At 28.1% G+C, this 27,663-nt stretch overlaps 1 protein-coding gene across 4 annotated transcripts in view; it reads right to left on the bottom strand.

Annotated features, from left to right (window-relative positions):
• Nucleotides 1–27,663, bottom strand: part of LOC129981701 (dual 3',5'-cyclic-AMP and -GMP phosphodiesterase 11-like) — a 387,186-nt gene that overhangs the window by 99,794 nt on the left and 259,729 nt on the right. For 3 of the 4 annotated variants that reach the window (XM_056092640.1, XM_056092639.1, XM_056092641.1), the window contains one exon: nucleotides 1,112–1,300. In XM_056092640.1, the coding sequence (XP_055948615.1) occupies nucleotides 1,112–1,172 (61 nt within the window). In that variant the 5' untranslated portion in view covers nucleotides 1,173–1,300. Of the gene's footprint in view, nucleotides 1–1,111; nucleotides 1,301–18,092; nucleotides 18,167–27,663 lie in introns of those variants that run through there. The other variant, XM_056092642.1, reaches the window with a different exon arrangement.

The raw sequence follows: 27,663 nt of genomic DNA, 5'->3' as shown, positions 1-27,663 counted from the left end.
TCCAAAGTACATAATTTAAGATACTCCATTTCAATTTAAAAACACTGTTATGTTTAATCCATTTAAGGATTAATTATTTATTTTATGCTACGACTTGTAAAAATAAAAATAATTTCTATGTTTGAGAGAATGGAGTAAATATTTTGAATGATTAGCTACTTTTTATTTGTTTCTCCTTTACATCTTTCAAAAGTAACACTTTTTAGAAGAATAAATATTACATTAAAAAGCTCATCAATATTAATTTGTAGATTATTTAAAAATAATTATCATTCAAAATTATAGCATTATCAAAAACGGATCATTTAGATATTATTTTATTAAAAAGAATTTAAAAAATAATATTGTAGATATTTTTTATGCATTATTCCAAAGATGTGCATTGAAATGACTTAAAATAAGGAATAAGCTAAAATGTTTTTAATGCCATAAATATAAAAAATCGCGATTTAATTAAAAATAATTTATTTTTTAGTTAAGTATATTTTTAAAATATACTTTATTTGAAACTGCGTTTGGTTAAATATCTAATAAGTAAACAATAACTCTTAGATAAAAATACACAGAAATCAAGCGTTGATTTGTTAAGAAATAGTATTCTGTAAAAGAAATTGGAGAGTTGAACACATGGTCATCTTGAATAAAATAATAATTTTATAAAAGAAAAAATAATAATTCAGGCAAAATATTATGCAAAACCTATTGCAGAATAGTTTCTGAACTTACCTGTAAAACTGGCATTATTTTTTTTAAAACAATGTACAATTTTAAATGTATGTGAGTGGGATTTAACATATCGGTCGATGGGCTTGTTACATCATCTAACAGGATCTTACGTGGTCTTTCTGTCATTTACGTAATTTGCTAGTACACACAAAAACTATTATGGAGTAACGGTAATTTAATATCGTCGAGCTAATATTATCGGCAATTATTGATTTTATTAACTCGTTAATCAATCAAGGTCTTTAAATAATAATTTATACTACGAATGTAATCATGTTTCAAATAATTCTACAATTACTGTTATGATTGAGATGTCATTTTTAAAAAGAACACATCAAGTCATAACAAAGGGAAAACCCCGCCAACAATCCCTCCTCTCACATACCTTCATGGTGCGCGGCCTCATCGTGCCCGTCCGCGTTGCCGCCGTCGCTGGACTCTCCCATGTCGGCGCTCTTCTTAAGGACGACGGCCGACCCTCCACGCGGATGCCACGCGGGTTGCCAAAGCAGCCGCCACAGGCCTCCCTTCTCCTCCTTCGCCAGCCTGCTCTCGCTGCCCTTCCGGAAGGTGCCTGCAGAATAAAAAAAGATAGTCAGTCATCACCCCCATATTTTCATACTTCTTATGTATTTTAAACTTTATATTCATGTATACTATTTTTTTGAAATATTGATTCTTTAATTATTGAAATTTCAGCAACTAATTCTTGATATAATTTGAAAAAGATTGTCAGCCCATATAGCACTTTATGCTATACATTTAAGTATACTTTTTATGAAATATGAATTTTTTTAAACTATTGAAATTTTTCCAATCAGTTCTTGGTGAAAATCAGAGGAAAAAAAACTGTCAGTCACATCTCTATATATTTTCATTTTGCTTAAGCTTTATATACATTTCTTTTTTTAAATAAAATATGTATTTCGTAATTATTGGAATTATTATTATTATTCCTTAATTATAAAAATATTTTTAAGCAATAAATTGAGTTATACATAAGAGACGTGTCATTTTAATAGCTCTACATGTGGTCTGATTACTGTGTAAATGAAACTTCCCATTAAATGCGTCGTCTATGACTTACGCGGCTTTGTAACTTCATTTTATTATTCCTCATGTAAACTACACAAATATTAAACAATAATTATCGTAAATTATTTTCTGCAAATTTGATGGTATGATTTCAAGCTACTTTATTTTTGTTGTTGCCTTTGATGAATTATCAATTTTTTCTTCAAGCTATGAGATTTTTTTTAAAGCTGAAATCCTTTCCAAAGTGATTAAGTATTTAAAGGAGCAATGACTTCTTGACTGCAACTATTGGCAGCAGATGTGTGTAACATCATCACTGGAAAACTTGATTTCTTTTATTTAAGTGCACCAATAAATTGGCGATTATGTAAAAAAGAATTGTTGAGCTCTGCATTATCACGAATAAAATTTTGTTTAGATAGCCTTTTCTTTTATTGAAATATATCAAATCGTTCGTTCTTTACTTTCTAAGTAGGTATCGTTATATATGTGAAGGTTGTGATAAAGGTTGAAGTTTGAACTGGTATTGCCAGCAGAAATATCATAGAGCAACCGATCTCAGAATGAGGTATGATTAACGGCTGTGAAATGTCAAGTTAAGTCTTTAGCAGATAATATACTACAGGTCGAAAGGTAGGTCACACGATGCCAAACCTAAGCTATCAATTTTTTTTTTTCCATAACGTGTTTTCAAAGTTATTGCCGTTTATGAGAACCGTATTTCATCGTCATCATAAATTTTGATGTTTAGAATTGAGTTATTGATTTTAATGATAGAGCCATGACCACCTTAGTTCTTTAAAAATAAAATTTATATGGATGTTGTGTTTTTATGTCTCTCGTTTATATCAATTTATTATTTAACTGAATATTAATGATGGAATTTACAGTTTTCTCATTTCCAATTTAAAAAATTACTTTGACAATTTAACTGTCGACTAAACTATAAGTAATTTATATGTTTATTTTGCTACCAACCTTTGAATCTTTCAATTTATTGCTCTTTAAAAGCAATCCAAAAACTCATTAAAAAGAATTAAATTAAAAACATTACTTCATTTTCTAAATTTAGTTCATTTTTATAAAAGTACGTTTCTTTTAGGGTTATCAAAATATTAATCAACTGGACAATTCTAAAAGTAAAGCAATAACATTTTGATATATGTTATTCTTGAAATACACATCTTTCTAGAAATTCACATTTTGTAGCATAATACTTGAAAGATATATAAATTTTTAATTTTTCTGGTCACGTATTTTTAGATACAAAAAAATCACCCTGTGAAAGTTATTAAAGTCCCAAGTGTAAAAATGCAAAATAAAAAGATGTAACTAAACTCATTATTTAAAATATTTGACGAGTATTCCTTCTGAAAGGAGTATAGAAAGGAATTCAACAATATTACTATTTACAGTACTAAATAAAAATTTTCTAGTAATGAAATTTTAGCCAAAAAAATAAAAACTGTAATAATTTATAAGAATAAAATTCAATCAACTATTTCAAGAGTTCTAAAAAATGTTTTGCATATAGAACTAGAAAGAATACATTTCTCAAATAGAAATTGCCACGAGATTTATCATAGTAAGAAATGTGTTACTAATTTTTTTGCGAATTCAAAAAAAGATTCTCAAATTCTTTAATCAGGCCTATTCTCAAATATTAAATTTGGAAAGCTCACAAAAAATTAACTTTTAATAAATGGTACCTTAGTAAGTATTCATAATAAAATAGACAATAAATATATTAAAAGAAATCCAGCTTCAACAGTGCTTAGAAATTATTCTCATTGTAAAAACAGAAATATACATAATATTCAATTAATAAAAAGTAGAATTATGGACTACAATAAAACTGCCCTACACATAATATAGAAGCTGCAAAAAAACCCCGACTAATTATTCTTTTCCTAAAAAAATCAATATTAAAGATGTCTTTTAAAAATCACAATAATGGAAAGTATTTCAACTGATAAATAACTAAAAGAAAAGACAAATGTCAGTCATTTTCATTAATTTAAACAAATAATGAAATCAATTTAAATCAACACTAATCAAAGTACTGAATATCTCACAATATTTATTCTTTTCTAAAGGGAAAAAAAAAATACTTTTTTTTCAAGAAGTCCATCCAATTAAAAATCGCAATAAAAAGCCTTTTGTGTTTTACTGAAAGAATCTATTAAATTTTATCGTCTTTGTTGTGTAGAATGCGTAGTAAATCATTTAGTGCTTTTTTAACTTTACAGATTTCATATGACGTCATAAATATTACTAAGAATATAAAAAAACAATCCCAATCACATTCAAATGAAATATTTTGAAATAAAACATTATCTACCTTCATTAATATATATCGAGATGTAAAATTCTTAAACTTAACGCTCAATTTTAATAGCCACTGGAACACCTCCAGTCACTATTTTAACATTTTTATATCAAGGAAAATGCTCCAATGCCAATTGCTTGGTTTATATTCATAAATTTTTCTTTATAATTTTAGCCATCTAACATAGCAGGTAAATATTACTGAAATGAAGAATTATAAAAAGAAAGCGATATTATTGTCTGTCTTCAGCTGTAGCGACACACATTTTCGGATAGACGGGGTGGGGGTGGGGACAAGACATCTACGAGGAGAAGGTAAGCAAAATTTCTCTAATTTATCATCAAAATACTATACAATAAATAATTACGTATTTAAATCGAGGTAATTAAGCACTTAAAAGCTAATTTAATTATAATAAATAATTATTTACAACATTTAATTTTTTCTATGGCGATAGGGATGACCGAATAAAGCGAAATAATGAAAAATGAAGAGTCAATAATAAAGTATCAAATGAAATGCACTTCAAACATTATAGAAAAAAATTTCAAGTTATGATTTAAATTTTGTAACAAAATAAAGTAATAATCGAAAGAAGTAAAGAAAATTATTAACTTATTATTGAGTTTGACTATCGTACGATTTATTACCCTAATTAAATTAATCTTGTGTTAATTAAATAGACATTATATAAAGTGAAATCAATTAAATCAACTGTTAAAGAACTTGCAAAATTAAACTTGGATTGTTCGCTAAAGTTCAATTGTAGTTATTGTTTATTTTTAGCGAACTAAATAAATACTAATTCGGAATAAGGTTACCATTTCTCAGTTAAATTAGAGTACTAAAACCAAATTTAATCAATTAAAAAGTACGTTTGAGAAAAAAAATGTCATATATTTCTAAATGTAATTTTTTTTTAATTAAAAGATTTTACTTTGAATTCCTGAAATTGAACCAACAATAAGTTCGTTTAAAAATAAGAACTATAGGGAAGGAAGACATGAAGGACTACATGAAGGATGCATGTGCTGTAAAATTCAAGGAAATCTCTTAAATATTCCAGTTGACTAAATACTTTTTTCAGTAAGTTTGACATACGCTAAAAGGTCACAGAAGAAAATTTTTCAGTTTATAAATATAAGTTAGAGGGCTAAAAATAAATTGTGAAATACAAAAAATAATTATAATGAGTATTTCAAAACAATAAGAAACTAAAAGTAGTTTTAATTATACAACCTTATTACCATTATTACTTTTGGTTATAAAATCGTTATTTTAATATCCTTCTTTTCCCGCACGACAGTAACGCACGCAATCATTATTCAAAAAACACTTTATGCTATAAGAACAGCGAGATCATCTTGGAATTTAGATAAAACAAAATTTGAAAATTTTCTTTATTCATATTTACAAATAAGAAATCTGCATATTCTATAATTGACCAAACAAGTGCGAAATAATAATAAAAAAATCACATAATTACAAACTTTTTTAAATCATGCATTGCCTGCTGATAATTTCAATTTAAGATAATTAAATTGAATCAGTCTTCAAACTATTTCACATATTTTATAATTCACCTAACTAATTTTAATATGTAGTTTCAAAAAATTTATAAAAAGTCCTAAATTAATAATATTTTATAGTGAAAAATGTATTATCTGAAAGAATAGAAAGCTTAAATTACCATTTATCGAAAAACTGTTCTTTTATCTGAAAAGTATACACTAATACGAATAAAAAAAAATCTTGAAATACAAAAGCAAAGAGGATACTACATTATTTTTGACACATTAAAAAAATGGTATCTTATTACAGTATTTGATTTTTTTTATTAGTGGAATATCAGAGGAAAAGTTATTTAGTGAGCAAATATATATATATATATATATATATATATATATATATATATATATATATATATATATATATATATAAAGAGACATCTCCCCCTCATATCTCACATTTATCTCCAAGAGCAAACGTAGAATATTTTATTTTGCTATCAGTGTAATAATAAGAAATAATCTTACAAACGGAAAGTAATCTTCGGGGAAAATTCCTTGAGTCCCTTGTAGTCTTTCATACGATCCAATATCCCATATTTTTATGTTTGTTTAAACATAGAGGGGTAAATATAAAATATATATATATATATATATATATATATATATATATATATATATAAATTCCTGAGCACTGCATTCATATGTCCATCGAAATGTCATATTGTAAGAGAAACTGCTTTCATTTTTACTTCCAATTCATTTCTTTTCCTTGTTAAAATTAGAAAACAGCGAAAGTCAAAAATTTCATTACGTGGAAAATGAGATATAAACAGGATAATGATGAAAACGGTGGATTACCACACAAGTCTGCCCACTTGAATGTAATAGTCACGGAAACAAGGATTATGTTAAATGTTAGCAACCGTAATTTATCTTCAAATGGCGGACACCCACATTGTGTTGTCATCTATGCACTCCCCCCCCCAAAAAAAAAAAGTGATCATGTGTGCCTGAAATATCCGAACATGCTTTAGTCACAGCGTAATGTAAATTTTCTTTTATCATAAGCTGTATCTAAAAATAAGAAAATTAGAACTCTCTAAGTAGGAACGGGAACTTTTGACTTCTTGTTTAGTAAGGTTTTAAAACATGTAAAAAAGATGCCCACGCATTCATCGCATTATCTTAATTCCCAAGTTGTTTTGAATATTATGTGTCATGTTTTGAATATTTATCTCAATTCTAATGTTTTTATAATCAAACAAATATGTTTTTTATTATATATTTTTTTAGAACTTATCGTTTATTTGACGCAGTATGACCAAATATGGCTCTTACGACAATACACATCACAAATCAAATCTTAATGCTACAGTCTTGGCTAATTCTATAACTCTACTTTTTCCTAAAAAATTTCTGCCAATAAATGACAAAAACATTCAATGAATAAATATATCCGCCATTCTGTATATTTCATGTTAACTGAGTCAACAAATTTAGACAAAATTCGCTTATTTCAACTGTTAAACTTCAAGATACAAATTATAGGAATTTTTTATGTCCAATTTCCAATAATTTATTGCCAAAACGATAAAAATTTTTGCCAATGAATTAATTTTTCGCCGACGAGAGGGGGGGATAGGTTCAAGTGGTTACCGACAGGGTGCAATTATCACAATTAACCCACTTTGTCTCCCTAGAGTTGCCATCCAAGCTTTTCTTCCTCCCAAAGTATTTTTTATCTATATGTAAATGAGCTAATGCGGAAATAATATAACTATAAATAGTTATAGAATTAATTTTTAGTTTGTTACCATTCCAATTATAGAGAGCAACAAATAATATTACAGCATTCGAAATAATACAAAATGCGAAGCTGTCATTACCGGATATTCATTTTCTCATCCATAAAGTTAGAAAAATACTGAGCTTACGACAGCTAAATGATATACTTATTTGGAAGATTCATTTATCCGCCCCTAAATTACTCGAAAAAAATAACAGCAATTTAGGCACTCTCGTACTTTGTCACGCACTCCCGTTTACCTTGCACAATCAGGCATGTAAAATATTTGCAGTGTTATTAAGACACCTAATTTTTTTTGTTTTGTTTTTCTAAAAAGAATAGCAGATATATCGACTTCCGCATTTTGATCGATTATTTTTTTCTCCATGACAAATATTTCAAAATTGGGCCTCATTATAGACTTTATCACAAATTTATTAATGTCGCTGGAAGATATTTTTTGCGGTCGCAATTTAAAGGACAATCTGGAGTCAAATAAAGGCCTCGACGTACACAAGCCTGAAGTTAATTAATTCTACCAAATAAATCTAAAGTCAGTCCTTCTGTTTCGCGAGCAAACATATAATTACGGATAATTGAATCATAACAGGTAATTTCACATCTATTATAGGATCTTAAAATTACCTAATAATAACACTAACAGTTAAACAATAGTGGGACAAAGATTAAATTGTTATTACAGCCTTTCTTTGCAAAATGTAGATTTTGCAAAGCTCTTATTCCAATATATTTTTTACTATAACTACATTATTAGTTCTTATTTATTCCATTTTCTAATAATAAAACTTATATCCTTATCAAAAGTAATATTAGTAATAGTGCAATTAGACGAAATTTGCATGATAAATATAAAATTTGTCAATGTTTGTTTTAATGTATTAAAAGTAATAATTTATCAATAAAACTCTTTTCTCAGGAATAGGGTTAAATTATTATAGGTTCAAAGTTTTGAATTTCACATGATAGACTAAGCGAAATGTTTTTATTGTCTATATAAATTTATTTAAATAAATATAATTAATAAAACTGTTAAATTAAGAATATGAATTAAAAAGTATATAGAATTTAACCACACAAATTTTAAAATATAAAATGCTAAAGTTATTAGTGCTTACTCATATTATTAAAAACGTAATAAGTAAATGCAAAAAAGTGTATTATATATTGCAGCATCTAACACTATGCTTAAATCAAAGCAATATTCATATGATACAAAATTTAAAAAAATAATGATAGACTATTCTGTTTGATATTATCATGCATTAAAAATAAAGTAATGATATTACCTTTTCAGATTAAAAAAAAATGCTTATCGCACATGTAAAGAATTTGAAACTGCTTAATTTGAATGCTTCTAGCTAGTAAATTAAGTCTACTTTTAAGTCCCAATTTTAAAATATTGATGCTATGAGATGTTTATTATTTTTAACACATCAAACTGACTATGAATTTTCTGATATGCATTAAAATGAATTAATGTGCCAAGCGTCACTACTTTGAAATAAATTTAGATTTCAAAATATATCTGGAAAGAAGCTAATTATAGTAAATTTTGAAAAAAAAACATTAGCAAAAAACTTAATTATATATTTTGTGATTTTTTTCTATTGCTTTATGATTATCTTGATAAGAAAATGAAAGCAATAATATTCCAGTATTTTTACGATGGATTTTAAATTGTATGGCTGCATATTTGCATCGCTTGCATTTATATAACAATATTTTCAGAGAATTTCATGGTTAATTAATAAGATAAATTAAATTCATTTTTTCAAAAGAAAGTGAAACTATTTAACAAATACTTTTAGTAAAAAATAACAACTTTTTAAATGATTTTATTTTTTAAGAAAACTAATTTTTGAAATTATTTCCCTGCATTTTTTTTTAAAAATAATTTTTATGCAAATTTATATATCCATAATTTTAAAAAAAGGCAACAACTAGAAAGCAAAAAATATTTTTATCAACAAATAAGTCGAATTTGCAATAGATTAATAAAGCATTTTTATAGTTTTTATTTTTTACATAGAAAGATATTTTTTTTTATTTAATAATTAATTTTCGGTCGATAAGAGGATATTTCTGACTGAAGAATAATTTAGATTCTTTTTTTCTGTTGTTACAACTTAATTTTTTGTGCGGAGAATTACCACGTAATCCACTTTCAGTTAATGAAGTTTATTAAAAAAAGAACTAAGTGTGCCATCAGTTAACTAGATTAAATTCTGGGGAATAATGAAATTAAAATAACTTTCTATATAAGATTAAATTAAAAATAAGTTCGCTCTAAAATTTTTTGTTTAAGGAGTGATTTCTTATAGATAAATTACTCAGAATAAGTAAGTAAATTCGAGTTATTGAACAATTTATAGCTTGAAAGTATTTCCTCGATCAACTTGAAACATTTTGCTAATCACTGTTAAATTTAGTACTCACTTAAGTTGCAAAAATTTTGAAAATTTCATAAATTTCTTTAATATAAATATATATTTTTTAATTTAAAGATGAAAGCATACTATTTAACACAAACATTAATTAAAAAATAATGAAAATGCTTGGAAAGAAAGAATAGGTAGTTAATATTTTTTAAAGATTAAGTTTAAAGTAAATATAAAAAGAAAAAGAAATCAGCGGGACTGATCTTTCTCAAACATTTTTGCATATTCTCTACTAAAGGTGTTTCCCCACCCTCCCTATAAAATTGAGGTTCATAGAAAAGGTTGAATGTGCTTTACATAGCATTGACAAAAAATAGTTACGAAAGTGACTAACTAACTATAAAAATAAAGATTTTTTGCTGATTATAACATTTTTAAGGAATCTATAATGTGATCTTTAGTGATTAATTTCTAGAATGCGAAATTTTTATTATGCCTTATGTTTAATACATTGCATCAAAAATACAAATATTTTTTGTACTTATGTATTTTGGACGCTTTTCTACAGCCGTTGGAAATCAAAATTTGATAAAGGGTTGTATTTTTAATCACATGATTACAAAACAAATTTAATTTATTTTGATCATTGTTTTTTGAGTTATTGTATTTACTTGCTTGAGAAAATAGAGGTCAACAGATGACCAATACTCTTACAGATTTGGTTCAAAATTTCTGAGAATCTACATTTTAAATACTGAACAAGTGAATCGAATTTTATCTATCTAGCATTTTATGTTCTATAATTATCTAATTTTGCAGTAATCGAACAGCCAAATAGACGGATCCTTTGAATGGATTCTATCCAAAATTTGACAGTTATCTACACATTTAGTGTTAAATTATACAAAATTTCACCAGTCTAGCTCAAAGCGTTCGTGTTCCCAGACAGGCTTACAGATATCAAAACTGTATTTTTCGGAATCGGAGAAGTCTAAAACATGAAATTCGACAAAATTTTGAGTTTGAATGTTTTGGCGATTACAGTCCTTTCTCTTTTTGCATTTCATATATAAAAAAGTAAAGTCAACCATCTAACTCTCCGACCCGCCACGAAGCCACACGTATTTAAAACATAAAACTGAATGACCGGACCACAGCAGCAGCAACATTGGCAGGAACTGTGAATCCTAAGGGCCGTCACCGGCCACAGTACAACCCTCCCCGAAGGAAGTACGTCCCGTCATCGATGGGAGGAGTCAGATCCCCCACCTATTAGTGTACCCTCCAGGGTGGCGAGATCCAACCACCATGCCGGAAGCATCTCATCCTCATTTCGAGGTGCCCCCCCCGGGGGTATATATAAAAAAGTAAAAAATATATATATATTCGTCGCATAATTTAAGCAGTTTGAATAATTAAAATCCTCGCCGAATAAACATTAAAATTTATCATAATCTTTAATACAAAATTATCGATAAGAAGAAAAAAAAACTCAGTAGATATGTTTTTCTATAATAATTTGCTACTTGAATAAATGAACTAATGATGTTATACTTTCAGAGGCATCGAAATTTTTTTACCTGTAAATGTATCAGTTTATCAAATTAAGTACTAATATTATACATTTAAAATATTTCTCTTAGAAAATTAAAACAAATTCTTAGTATGGATAAAATATTTCATATAAAACTTTAGAGTTATTTAGTAGTTAAAAGCAACATTTTATGTTAATTCACATTCCCAAACATTTATAGCTTACTATATCACTTTCATGTAATAATATAACAGCTAAAAGTGCTTAATATAAATTTTTAACTCTTACTATGCAGTTCTGCGTAATGAATAGCGAATATCTGCATAATTTTAAATACTGCTTTCAATTTGTCATATAAATACTCTATTATTTCGTATTTTTAAATTTTCGCTTGTTTAAATTCCTTTACCTCTATGTACTTGTTTGAACGCAGTTTATATGCCGTGCATTGAATAGAACCGATTCAAATTTGCACAGTAGTTGTCGTTCACTTTGATGTATGGTATTCAGTCATGCATCTGAAATGAATAAAATGGTAATTCTTTGCGTTACTGCTTGCGATTATTTAGAATTCTTCAGTGAAAATTGATCACATGCTTTTAAAGGTAGTTTGTCTGAGACATTAATGACTCAAAATCCTTAATGGATTGTAAAAATTTCAACACACAACGCACATCGATTTTCTCGAAATATTAGGTGGTATTCAGAATTTTCTTCAGTTTCTCAAAATGAAACTTTGGTGAGCAGTCAAAATGAAATTTGCTGAAATCTTGTGTTCATTATAGTTGTGATCAATTTGTTATTAACAGAAAGTTGGAAACCATTTTTAATTTTTAGTAGCAATATTGTGCGCTTAGTGAATTCAGTTTTTTACCTGTAAAAGATAGTTCATTTAAATTGAGATGGAAATTTTTGAGGCATTTGTGCCAATCTTTAGTTGCACGTTTCTTTATCTGAATTTTGAAATTAGATTATTTTTTTATATTTTCGATATGTTTCCTACTTTTTTAAAAAAAATCATATGTAAATTCTCTTATTCTTCAATGATTTTATGAAAAATTAAATGATCTTACGTTTAAATATTTTGCTCGTCATACAATCGAATTATAGTTACATTGATAATAATATTTATATTTATTCAATAATCACTTCAATCAATCATGTGGATTATCAAGTAAATACATCTACTTCCTTTTATTCGATATAAAAATATTTTTTTCCTGGTTCCCCAATTTTTCTGATGAATACTTACTTACACATATCACCAAAGAGTAAAACTACTGTAAATTATAAGTAGTGAATCTGCATACATATTTTATCTGTATCTTAGGAAGGCAGATGAAACTTATATATATATATATATATATATATATATATATATATATATATATATATATATATATATATATATATATATATATATATATATAACTGCTTTTTTTTTTGCTTTTAATATTTTAGGTTGTTTATTCAAAACAGGCATCTTCGTTTGTTCCCAAATATCGAACCAGATAAGGGTAAAAGAAACGGGAAAAATGCTCAAACATCGAATTCTCGTGTTTAAATAAATTTTAAATCATTTAATTCTGTGGCAACTGGTTCCTAGAAATGTTGAATTATGTTCGCAAGCGTAATGATGGATATCTTTGGGCAACTGAGTATGCTTTGAATTATAATTATTGAGACAAAATGTTAAATGTTTTTTAATTAATTCTCCTTAACTTGATTAATGAAAAATAGATTCAGCCTATAATTCTAGATTATATTTTCTTTCTTGCATATATTATGAATTGAATTAATCCTTTTGAGACTTTTCATTTACTTCAACAATATATTGCGTTTTGTCTTAACTTCCTTTAATAAACCTTTTGAAACCGTACTATTTCCCCAAAATTTTATATTTTTCTACAATTTGGCGTGGCAATCACAGTATCGACCATTGAATTATTTTTGTTTATTATCGTAGAAGAACTGGTAGTACACGTATTTTCCCGAAATTAAATTTTTTTCCTGAAATTAAATGCTACTATCACGCTAAAATCCAGGACAGGTACTACAAAAAGCCTTGAGCATTATAGAAAATAATTTTGTTGAGGAAAATTCAGGCTTCTGAATAATCTGTCTCATTTGTTGAGGAATTTATGATGTGAGAATTCTAGACAGATTTATTAAAATCCCAAATTATTGAAAAACATTTTGCTTAACACCCCTAAATGCAGAAATTTAAATGGCCTCAGGAGTTGGCTAATAATTTTATCCTCCATGAGAGAAATATCAATATACGGCAAGCTATTTTATCGATCTTATATAATTAGATTGTTGAAAGGTGAATTTCCATTCACTAGGAGTATTGACACGTTCTTCTCAAAAATGCATCCAGCCTAAAAACTGAAGAAGTGAGTTTAGTGCGTGAAGAGGGTTGAGTAATGATCTTTGAAACTTGTAAGATCAGTTGATTAGTGAATATACAGAGGGTGCCTTCTTAAATCATATTAATTTCATTTAAATGACGCAAATTTATGAACATATGTCAGAACTATAAATTGCCTGCACATCCTTTAACATTCTATGATGCGAACATTTTAGAGATTTCATAGCTGAATTTTCTGATGTTTCAAAAATTTATAAAGCCCAAAAGAATTCGGGAATATATCTTCAAAAAACTCATCTAGCCTTATGTGGTCACCCGATTTTGTAACGAATTAGAAGTACTTGATTACTTTTACTACCATGATTGCGAAATTGCGGTGGCGTGGTTAAATAAGACATCATATTCTAAACCCATTTCTGCTCCGACAATCATATGTAAGAAGGTTGGTGCACGTAAATCCGTCATTTAGATGGTTTGGTGTGGAATTTGAAGATGATGTTGCCAGTTCTGGTGCGTCTTCATCATCTGATCACGGTTCAAAATTGCGTGGTCAGTCCTAAATAGATACCTCTGTTGCTTCAAAATTGGGCATTAATTAAAAGTAAACTAAACTAATAAACTATGGCATCGATTATTTGATCTCCACAACACCGTATTGGTGCTTATTATGATGTCATTTGAGATAGCTTTTTCTATATTATATTATAACATTTTTTAAACAAATGGCACTCAAACTCATACGAATGATCGAGAAGTAATTCTTTTATAATATATTCTCAACATAAATACAATGTATTTATTTGAGAAAGTGTTACTTATATTGCAAAAGAAAAACAAAGCAAAAGACTTGAAACATACTTAGAGCCTTAATCTAGCGAATCAAATCTCCATAAAAAAACTATTATATATAAGTGAGACAAGTGGGAAAAGAAACTGATTAAACATAAAGAAAGTCAGTTAAAATTCCGATCTTACAAATGTGAAGTGATAGATGGGTTAAATAATTATTAATAAATAACATCCTTGTCTAACACAAAATAAATTAAATTCTAAAGGTCGTCAAATATGTTAAACCGAGGGGAAAAAACGATGGTGACATTAAAAAATCGGAGTCACAGACAGAAATAATTGATGAAATTACAATAACTTACATAATGCTATTTACATAATTTCAATGCTATTATGTAATTTAAATGTTGTAGTAGCACGAAAGTCATTTATGAGAACGGACAAAAAAATAAAGAGAATAATCGCAATTCTCTTAATATGTGTGTGTGTATTTAAACCTAAATGCATTATAACATAAATATAAGTTTCTATTTCGATTTATTTCAGTGCCAAAAGAAACAAAAATGGAAAGAAACAATGTATCTTTTGAAATATGAGTTAAAGCATATGTTTTTTTTAATTAACGGTTTAAACATTAGGGATAATTACATGAATTTTGCTTCCATATAAAACATATAAACGTAGGCTCAAACGTGAGTACATAATTCCTTTTTTGAATCTGTTTTTAAAGGCACAAAAAGCTTAGCCCACTGCAAATAATATCCTTTTAGTTACAAGTGCCACTAACTGAAAAAATGAAAATAAGAATGGTAGAGTGTTCTTTCTGACCGTTCAATTTTGCAAAATTGAATTATTTTGAGATATCGGAGTTGCCACCCACTTACGAAAGAATTTATTCGCATGCATGGAAATTGAATCATCTATCCCTTGCGAGAGGATTCTTGAGGGAATTAACAACAGATGAAATAATATATTTTCGGTAAAACGAATCTTGACAATCACAAAAGTGGAATTGAAAATTCTTAATTTTATTCAAACAAAATCAACAACACAAAAATTGAATTTTACTCAATCTGTTTATCGGCCCGAGTTAGAAATTGAAAAGATAAACCAAGAAACGAGGAACCAATTTATTAAGGGAAAAATATTTTCTCATTTGCAGGGGACATCTTCAAATTTATCAAAGATCTCAATTTGTTTCAGCAGTTTTGTGGAGCACATTTCAATCTTACCAGAGATTTGATTTCCACAACAATTTATTATTGGATATGGGTGGCGCATATGAATTTGAAGGAAAATAAACAGGTCAAGGAAGAAAAAGGCATCTTACATGTTTAATAAGAATAATTAATTAAATGTAAACCGAACTGTCTTCTTTAATGCGTTTCGCAAAGAACAGATTAGTAATGAATCATAACAGTAAGTCAATTAATAATTCAGGACAAGAAATTTATAATATGGCCTGTTTCTGAAACAAATGAAAGAAAATAATTATGTCTAAATATGCTTGGTATGCAAGAAACCACCACTGATGTCTGTGAAATGATTTGACATTTTTGTAAGTAAAAAGATGACTTTATAATTTTCTTTCGTATAATTGTTAAGAAAATTACACAGCTTTATCTATGTTGATTAGCAATGAAAAGTATGCTAAAGTTCTTAACAATGCAATTGAATATAGCTCTAAACATTTCACGGTTATAAACAGGGCTGTCCAATTAAATGATAAAATATTTCTTTAAGCACTAAAATCAACCCCTATAAACAATTTGAATTTGTAATTCGTCAGAATACCTGTATATTGCATACGATCAGGATAGCGTCATTGATTCTTTCGCAATACTTCACGTAAATTTTTTTTTGGTTTTGGACCGCCGATATCATAGATTCAACAGAGAGAGAGAGAAGGAGAGATCAAATTAAAAAAAAATTAAGATAATAATACATTATTCAGTTTTCCAAAAGAATAAATAAATGAAAATTCTCATACATGTCATTTCCCATTTGACACTTATCTTGAATAACTATGATATTAAAGTAAAGAACTAAAAAGAACTGGAGAAGTAAAAGCCATGATGATGATAGATCGAGAATATCTAATTTGCTCTTATTATTTCTTCTTGCAGTCAATCTTATTTTGGGCAATTATTGGTAATCTTTAATTGATAATGAGGTAATCTATATTTTGGTAATCGACTTCATAAGAATACTTCTCATTTAAGACGGAGATAACAAATTAGTTTATATTATATATACATAAACTAAAGCTGGAATTAATTGCGACTGAGATTAATGCACACATATTAAAGGTGAAATTTCACATTGATGACAACATATTAAATATATTGTCCTTATTCTTTCCGGCTTTTTAAATAGTATAATAAAATAATATATAATATAGTAAGTTATATAATAAAATTAAGACATAAGTGATTAGAAATACCGTTCTAAGACCTTGAACGTTAAATGATGCGCAATCATATGCACACCAACACGAATAAGTAAATTGAAATAACTATCGACAGCATGAAATTTCTAAGCATCAAAACGAAAATACATTAGAGATGTTAACACATTACTGATCCACACAATCAATAGATTTATCGCTGGTTAAGAAAACCTGTGTTCTATAATCTTCTCCTATTCATTTCTTAGTAATTAATACATCATTCAAAAATATTCATTTTTATCACCTACTGGATTCATTAGATTAAATATAAAATTTTGACTGTTTGTTCGTTACATGCCAATATTTTTTCATTTGAAATACTTACAACAAAACCAGTAACTTTACAAATTATTTTAGGACAAAGAAATAATGCCAATTATTTCTTTATCCTAAATCCTTTATCTATTCTATCTATTATCTATCCTTTATCTATTCTAAACCGAGTGAATTGTCAAAAGAACGCCACAAACGAAAAATACCAATAAAAATAATGTGTCATTAAAAACATCAACATTTTACTGTGACTCCCATAGTCAGAAGATGTATCGCCGATGAAGCAAGTGATGGATACTATTTTCTCGGTAGAAGATTCTGCGCTTATATCGCTTATTCCAAATTTATCACTAACTAGATTCATCAGATTAAATAACCAATTTTGGCTGTTTCTTCAATACAAGTCAAAAAATTTTTTTTAAAAAAAGAACTATTACTTAAATACTTTATTATAAGCATATAATTACTTTATTATAAGCATAATAATAGCTGTTCTTAAAGCATAGAGAGAATGAATTGTCAAAAGATGTGAATTAGTTTTAATGTCACAAATAATCAAAAATCTGAAAACCAATTCAAATCTCTATCAACAATGTGTTTAATGTTTTTTCATCTGAAAATCCTTTTCTCTTAAATAAAAAAAAAATCTTCATATTATTTTGCGTTTTTTTTTCTCATATTGTTTTTGATTGAAGATCACAACTCATAGTTTTATAATTACTCTACTGGCAGATGGCGAAAAAGAGGCTTTAGAACCGAATAAGAAACGATATACAATATTCAACCTGAATTTAAAAAAAACAAAAACATTTTAATTTAAGAGTTTTTTATATAAGAGATTTATCTAAAGTGGTGATAAGAGAGCAATTAATACTATAAAAAGAACTTACTGTATATATACTCCTACTCGAAGGCACTTAGAGAAAGAGGCTCAATATCTGACACGAGCTCTCATTGACAAGAGGTGCTTCTGTGAGGAACGGTGCAAAAACAATGGAGGCTTTTTATGAACTCGTAAAAAAATTGACAGCTTTATGACTACTGTTTACGACGAGTGCAGACTTTATGCATTTGTGGCGTGATTCTGGAAAAAAGAAACGCAGGCCGTCCCTCTATATCCACGAGGCATTAATCATGCAAATTCAGGCAAATCCGACATTGCGAAAAATTTCGCAACCGACAGAAAAAAAAAATATTCCATTTATAGAAGCAAGGTACATACTTGCGCAGTAGGGATGTTTCATTAAATTTCAAGAAACGCACACAAGAAGTCAGTTATAAATAATCAACTGCAATAAAATCTGTTACAAATAATAGAGTCAGTACATAAGTTTAAATCGTATTCGTAATTTTATGTTGATACATTTATTCTAATGTTTTCAGATGTTATATTTCTTGTCTTCGCATGATAGGAGTAAAAATATCTTTAAAAACTTTCATATCCACGCCTTTCTTTTAGAATATTCTATATACACCCTATAAACTATATTTTATTGGAAATTCCAAGAAAAAGATTTTAACGCAAACTCTTTTTTTTTAAGGCGTAGTTACTGGTATTAAATCATTTATAAGTTATGATAATTTCCCAGAAGTATGAATTCTATTAACTATTTGGTACTCATGCCCATAATTTGTGATGTGAAAAATTAAGTGTCTACAAATTATTCAACTGATAATGATTTGTTATGCATAATACAGAAAAAGAGATAGGGTAAAAATAAATAAATTTTAATCGGAAATTCAAAATTTTAATATTAAAACTCTTTAACAAGAACACCATTATATGTTTAGAGAATATCGATTCTATTCTCATTTTTCTCTAGATGTCATTAAACATTCGTGGATTTAGACTTGCTGTTTCTAAGGTGTCGACCATTTGATTGTTTGAAGCTACGAATTTCTCCACATAATCTTGGTTATTGAGATATATCCAGGAATAGAAATCGGTTGGTGTGATATCGTGAGAACGCGGAATTGATGAAAGTGATTCCTTCTCTACCAATCCACCTATTTGGGGATGTTTCACCAAGGAATTCACCCACGTACCTGAATGATGGAAAACATGCCTGGTTTTAAGAAAATGCTTTAAGCATCTTTTAATGTATTGTTTCTTCGACAGAAACTCATTACATTTAAGTCTGAATCACCTCCGAACTGTTTTCGGGTGTTTCTTTTCTCATAATCAGAGAGTGCAGACAACTTTTTCATGGCCTGGCGGCGTTTCGTATGCAAACAAATAAGTTTTTTTCCTAGTTGCAATTCGTAACAACAGAACAAATGAAATTACTAACTATATCAATGTAAATAATTGCCGCAGACTTTATAAAAGTACAATTCAATTTAATTTTATTATCTGGTGAATGTTGGACATTACGTTTATATGTACAGGGTATTCATTAATTATTGTTGGAGTTTCCGTACCTCATAACTTCGAATAAAAAATATTACGCAAAAACCGATTACATATTCGTAAATTACAACTCAAAGTATTTTACGTGGCAACAATACGATCTTAGCACATTTGCAATCTGGGTAATTATGACGTCATAAAAAAATGGCGACCGTGCAAGAAAAAGCAATGTGTGTATCTGGTTTTTCGAAACTAAATCAGTCATAACTACTCAACATCGCTTCAGGACCACGTGCAAGAAAGATCCTCCTTAGGATAATTCTATCACACGCTGGTTAACACAATTTCAGGAAACTCGTAGTGTTCTACACCGAAAGGTAGCTGGAAGACCGAGCACTTTGCAGGAAAATGTTGATCTCATCCAAGAACCGTTTACTCGCAGTCCACGAAAATCAACGAGACAAGCAGCTGTACAGTTAGTTACATATGCTGCATACGACGATATGGAACCGAAGAGAGACCCCTGTGCCCTCCCTTGAAGAACTGAAGCGCAGAATTGTTACTGCGATCCAAAATGTTACCTCACAAATGCTGGAGAACACTTGGAGGGAAATCGAATTTCGTCTCGATGTGTTACGAGCCACGAAGGGCAGCCATGTGCAAATTCATTAATCTTTTTAATATCATTAATAAAATTCTTTGAGTTGTAATTTACGAATACATAATCACCTTCAGCTGAATGTCTACAAATTGCAAATTGTGCAAGCTTTACACTTTAATATCATTAATAAAATTCTTTGAGTTGTAATTTACGAATACTTAATCGGTTTTTGCGTAATATTATTTATTCGAAAGTTATGAGGTATGGAAACCCCGACAATAATTAATGAACACCCTGTATTACGTTTAGATGTTTGTATCTGGTCGATAAACTTCAGCACTAAGTTTGTCGACAAGAGTTCGTTGATGCCAGTTCGTTTTTACAATGCTGAAACTACTGCGTGATTTAAAATTTGGAGATATTAACTTAATAACAAACATATAATCAAACATTATTTACGTACAAACTCTAATTACAGCTAATATATATATATATATATATATATATATATATATGTGTGTGTGTGTGCAATTAGCTATAAATTCATTAAACAGCTAATTGCACATTGTCAAGTGCTATGTTTTATCATCAATCTCTGTCAAAAAGTATGATGGATTGAAAAATAAATTGATTCGTGCATGTTAATGCGCCCGTTGAATATGAATAAATTCCATTATACCATATGGGCGTCCATGAATAATAGCATTTAACTAATTTTTTGCATCCAACCAGGATTCAAATCAGCACGCTTGTGAGGATAGCATCATATTTCCTGTAGCATTCAAGGGGTTTTTGTAAAATTTTCTATTTTAATTTTTCGATATATTTTTTTCTCTATATTAAAAGTAGACTAATATACGTTCAGAGCTGGAATACATGACAAATTTGAATGTTTTTATGCTATCTCGGAAAGGGAAACGAAATGTTTCAAGAACACATGTTAAAATGAAAGATCCAAATCCAATGCAAAACTTTCTTGATTGGATTTCTTTCAAATTGGAGCCTTGTATCAGAATTCACCCTTATCAACTCAGTCATACTTGTTAATAGAAGAAGCCAAGTCGTAATCAGTGTTTATATTAGATTAGAAAATTTAATTTGAAGATAGTACGTAGGTAAAGCTTTTCTTAAATTTTCACGATGTATTTTTATGAATATTTAGTAATGAGATTCTTATAAATATTTTTAAATGCATTTTCATACTTGTCCTGTACATATTTTATATTATACTTCAAATGTAACCTTGTTATGGTTTTTTCTTTAAACAAAAGCAGTTTAGGATAAAATTGTCATTTGCTATAACTATCAGCCCGTCAAGTTTAATTCTTCATATGAAATAAATAAATATCAAAGATTAGAAAGAATTTTGACAGAAAAATTTCAAAAGATAAATGATTGTAACTAAATTCCATGCTATTCAAAGATTTAATATGAAAATGAAAATGCAATTAAATTTAATTTAAGTTGAAGATATTCTTCTGAGAATGAAATGTTGATATCAGAAAGTCTCAACTCAATTTAACAGTAATCTTTGAGTCGTTAATAATATTATTGAAGGCATTTTCCAATCTCTTGTTTGATAATTTTTTAAAGTTTCTTTTTTCGTTGTATGTAAATTAATTTTTTTATAAGGGATTGCTATTTGTAAAATATTAGTACAAATTTATTTTATTTATTTTGTCTCATTCGGAGGATAAATCTACCTTCGCCTATTTTTAAAACATTTTCAATTTTGAATAGCTATATCTAAGAAAGAATCTGAAAGCAAAATGGATTACGACGGATTAATAGACTTCTATTTGAAAAACATCTATACAATTTTATTTAATTTATTTTGTCTCATTCTGAGGATAAATATACTTTCGTCTATTTCTAAAACATTTTCAATGCAAATGGTCATATCTAAGCAAGAATTTGAAATCAAAACAAATTACGATGGATTAATGGACTGCTATTTGAAAAACATTTGTACAAATCTATTTCATTTATTTTGTCCCATTTTGGAAATAAACGTACATTTTTCTATTTATAAAACCTTTTCACGGCAAATGGTCATATTTAAGAAAAAATTTTAACGTAAAATGTATTACGACTGATTAATGGGCTGCTATTTGAAAAACATTTGTATAAAATTATTTCATTTACTTTGTTTCATTTTGTGAATAAATATATCCTCATCTGTTACTGAAACATTTTCACTGCCAATGGCCACATCTGAGAAAGAATTTTAAAGTGGATTAAGACGCATGCAGGGTGTGATAATTTAACTGTAACATTCAACAGAAGATATGTATTTCATCCGTTATAGCTATTCCTCTTCTGTAATTGGTGGAATGCAAAGCGATCTTATCGTTGCGAAAAAGTGTGAGAAATTTCTCGCTGCTGGGTGAGAACCCAATGAAGCTCAAATGAAAAATAGAGGTGACGCTTTCTTCTTCTTCTTCTTTTTTTTTTTTTTTTCTTTTTCGTTGCTTTAAAATTTAAAATTTATCGGAAGAGTATGCAATTCTTATTTATTTTTTTATGCAATTTAACTCTATTCCATTCTGCATAATTGAAGCATGTTTACTCACTCAGAGATTCTTTTATGAGGCTATGCAAATTTTTGCATAATTAGTCATATAACTTTAAGAACAAATAACAAAAAAAAATTCATGAGTGATAAATTTTTTAAAAACAAATATTCCTTTTTTTTTTACCTGTAGAAAAATTTCTTCACCCTGATATGAAAAAAAGAAGAGTGAAAAGAAAATTTGCCGTATTTTAAATTGCAAACGGAAACTTGTGTTTTTCATATTTCCCACGAAGTGCAGCCGATTACCATGAATATATCTGAAATATTTTTAAAACTTCTGTAGTTGGAATCATGTCATTTCAGAGATGTTGAAAATATGAAAAGTTAGACTGGAATCATGATTTTTTTTTCCTATATAGCTAACAAATACAGAATACATACTGGAAATGCATATAAATATTGTTTAAACATACATTCAGTCATTAAAGTTAATATATCCCAGTCATTAATTTAAAATTTTCAAATAAATGCAGTACAAAATTCAATCTTGTGAGCGTTATTTATTATTTAATGAGTTACAGTATTAAAATGAAAACAAATAAACAATGTAGTCCTCATTTATAAAAAAAAAATTGTTAGTTTATTTTATTCACTAGTAAAATTTACAAACGAAAAGTATGAATACATTCTAAGAGTTTATAGCGTCATAAAATTACGTAATTTTTAAAACTTCTTATATTTTAAAGATATTTCCGGAAGTTTTATTCCAATTTTATTAAAATGGGCATTTAAATTTTCATTTATTTACCAATGGCATCAAATGGAAATGAACTATCCAAGAGATGAAGGAACAGTTTATATATGAAGTTCCATGAGGTGAACAAGCCCATGAAGCAAACTGCTAAAATAGATCTAAAAATTCTACCAACAATGGAAAAAAAAACACTGAAAATTTTGAGAGTGTTTCAGAAAATAAGTCAATAGTGAGTACCATCGATATTCAAGAAAAAAAAATCTGGGGATTGTATAGAAAATGAACTGAAAACTGAGAACTTTATTGCTTTAAAATCAGCACCTTATACAGAAAACAAACTTGAAAAAAATCATTTAAAACTAAGACAATACGCCAAGGTATAAATTCGCCATACAATTCGATAGACAATCCACCATCTGAGAGGTAAAATATCATAGTTAGGAATTTATGAAAAGATAAAGGTTAATCGGGAGAGAAGATTTGAATTTTTAAAAGAGCATGATAAGAACTCACAATTTTAGAAATCAGTGTCTTTTTTTATCGGATGAAAATAATTCAATCTCAGTGGTTCGGACAAAGTCAAAACATTCAGAGAAGAACAAAAAACTATAGAGCTCGAAATAGTGAATATGAGAGAAACTATTAAAAATGGGACAGTTCGATTATGGTTGGAGATTGCATACCGGGATCTGGAGAAATCAATTTGTTATAATTGAGGAAATTATGAGCTGATACAGATATTTTTATAATTTAAAAAATAATATCTACTATAGCGCCTCCGTATTAGAATTTGTGAGATTATCCATCTTTTAACAAAATAATGATCCTAAGTGTATGTTCAATGTATATACGAATGGCTCTTTATATTATAAAGAAAAAAATGATTTAATACCATATTATAAAGAATACGCTAGCCACCAAATACGTATTAGCCCTCATTTACCATTTGTCAGACGTGGACTGGAAAGTAAGAAATCTAAAACTGATCTTAATGCAATCCTTTTACAAGGTAAGCTGAAACTACCATCTTCTTCCCTTTGAAATTTAATGAATTTAATGTTGTGAAGACTGAAAGTAGTAATTAAGGCCAGGAGTTATCATAAACATTAGTAATTTTTAGTATTGCAAAAGAAATTTTTAAAACCAATCGTTTTTTCCCCCAATAAGTTATTTTGTGCTTATTGAATAAGTTAGTGCTTAGTTAGTTATTAATTTAGTTAAGTTAGTTATTAATTTTGTGCTTATTCCAATAAGTTAGTTTGTGCTTATAGTTTTACTTTCATGACGTATTTTAAGTTTATCTCGTTTCGAAAATTAAATTTTTACATTTTTATTTGAGGATATTCTTGATTTTAATTCAAACAAGCGTGAATGGTCTCTTCGAAATTTTCTCGCATAATCACTTATAAAGTTGTTATTTCCCCTTCACCGTGCGTAGAATTATGGACCTTAGGTAAGATTGCGAATGTCCTAAATTGCATTGGCAAGCAGTTGTTGTGAAATAAAAAATTTTGGTTTGAATTTAGCATTGTTACTGAATCTATCTTGCAAACATATATTTTAGATGGCTTTTTTCCCGTCGTTCATTGATTTCAATCATTGTGTTTACATGCATGCGAAAATACAAATCGCCAGACGGTTAACATTGGGCAGATTTGATGAGAATCTACATTTTAGATGCGAAACACCAAATTTGATCTGTTTATCTCTTCAAGTTTTGTCGTTATGGAATTCACTTGTATTTGAACAACCAGATGGACTTCCTGTAAATGAATTTCGTTCAAAATTTGATAGAAATCTGCGAATTTAGTCTAAAGTCCATGTACTAGAATTCATCCGTTTAGCTGAAAGTGTTTTTGAATCATTCAAAGACAGACAAACGTAATGCCAAAAGGTGTTTTTCAATATTTTATACTTCGTATACGAAAAAGTAAAAAACAAATAATAATACTGCACCTGAGAATATTAATTCTTGTCAAAAAATTGTAGGTGTCCCGATTACTGCGATTATTTTCTTTATATGTTCTATTACCAAAGAGTCGTCGCGAAAACGCAATAAATAAAAAATTGTACACCTTTGATAAATGACATTTGGCATGCGATTTTGCTCATTTAATTGTAGATTTGAATCAGATTTTGCTTCCAGTCGATCGAAAATAAAAAAAGAGCAAATTGTACATGCAGTTTTCTCTATTATACTATTCAACCATGAATCTCTCTTGAATGGACTCTGAAAAGCGTGAAAAGAGTTTGTGCATTCATGGCATTCAGGGTCTTACAAATGGTCCACAATTTTTATGGGTAGAGAGAGAGATATGCGATAAAGGTTCTGGGAGACTATTTTCGCTGGTTGAATATTTGCTTAGAAAGGAAAACGTACATATTTAAATGTTGCTTATATATTTACCGAGAAGTTGACTATCAAAAATAAACCAACCAGTTCGCCACTTTTAATGCTCGTTAAAATTTTCAATTAAATATTTTATGTAATTTCAAGTCCTGTAAAATTTCTACTTTAAGTTAAAGTGGAAATTAAGTGGAACTACAATGAATATTATTTTTTTTTTACTGAAACCAACCATTTTTTTTTAAATACGAGTACTGAAAACAGGGTCGTTTAACATTTTAATCTCATGTGCGCTATAAAATATATTTCATAATTTATATAATATCTCAAGTATTTTTCAAAAAAAAATTTCAGATTCATCACAATTTTTTTTTATTTTTATTTTCAAAGGGATTTAAATGACGTGAATAATAATATTTTATTTTGTTTTTGTTTTATAAATATATTTCAAAAAATTATGAAGTCAAAATTTTATACAGTCGTTTTGTCCTAACGAATCATAATCTTCGAAATATTTTTGACACTTCAACTTTTAAATAGATAAATGAGCTTTTCTATTTTCTATTCTCAAATCTGATCGATTTATCAAGTTTTGAATAGAATATAGTTTAGAATAATCAATATTTTCATAATCTTAGGTCCAATCTAATCCAATAAGTCTTCTGAAATCCTGGGCGCTGATTGGGGTATCACCTTTGAGACGGTCGATGAAATGGTCTAAAATTAACCGCTTTTATTGAATAGTGATGTTCAAATATTCATAAATCATTCAGTTTTAGTGACTGATTTACTTGATTGGAATGCAACCCTTTTGATTTAAAATATTAGTGTCTCAAGAATATTTTGTTAAATATAGTTAACAGATCATAGGATTTAGATGAGACCTAAACTTTCGCCATTTATTGGAGCATTTATAGACTAAAATTACATATAGTATAATTATTTACTTCATTTGAACTATTTTAACGCATATATTTCTATTATTAAAGGTTTACAAAGTAGCTTTTGGGCCTTGAATTGAAAGGATATATACATAAAACCCTTTTTGCTTTAGATAAAGCTAATTTATTGTATTAATAATGTAGATATTGAAAAAGATCATAGAAAACTTTGTATTGCCTTTATTTTTTAATAGATATAGTATTTATGCTGAATTATTGCTGAATATACGTGCTGAAAATTACACTTTTCTAGATGTACAGTAACATTTAACTTATTTTTTAGTTTGAACTTTCGTCAATCTAATGGCAACACGTTGATAAAAGCCAATTTTTTACCATGCTCGCGCAACGTGCTCGTGCAGGTTAAATTTAATTTTTATTTTGAGTGAAATAAATTCTTAAAAAATTTGATAAAATTATTTTTTAAAAAAATCATTAAAAATAGGAATTTAATTTTTTGGTAAAAAGATTAGCATCAGTGAAAAAATAATTTTTAAAACTTCAATATGATTTTAAAATTAATTTTGTACTGTAGTATTTTCGGAATTCATAGCGGAAGAATGCCAAAATTTTGCTAATTTTTAATTAGTTAAAATTCTAATTAAAAATTTTAAAAAATCACTCTGAAGTGCATATTTTCGATTTCCAGGCTATACATGTGTCAAATTTGATAGGTGTAGGTCAAACGGTCTGGCCTGTAGAGCGCCAACACACACACACACACACACACACACACACACACACACACACACACACACACACACACACACACACACACACACACACACACACACACACACACACACACACACAATCAGCTTTATTTTAAGTATATATACAGATAAATATAGATTAGGAGCTTTAAAATTATTTTTGTAACTCAAATATTTATTGGAAGAAATCACAAGACTGTAATCTGAGATTTTCAGATTTTTATTTTAAAAAGAGGCGTA

Source organism: Argiope bruennichi, chromosome 8 (genome assembly GCF_947563725.1).
Source record: "Argiope bruennichi chromosome 8, qqArgBrue1.1, whole genome shotgun sequence".
In the NCBI taxonomy this organism is placed as follows: domain Eukaryota; kingdom Metazoa; phylum Arthropoda; class Arachnida; order Araneae; family Araneidae; genus Argiope; species Argiope bruennichi.
This window is presented reverse-complemented; position numbering and strand designations above follow the sequence as displayed.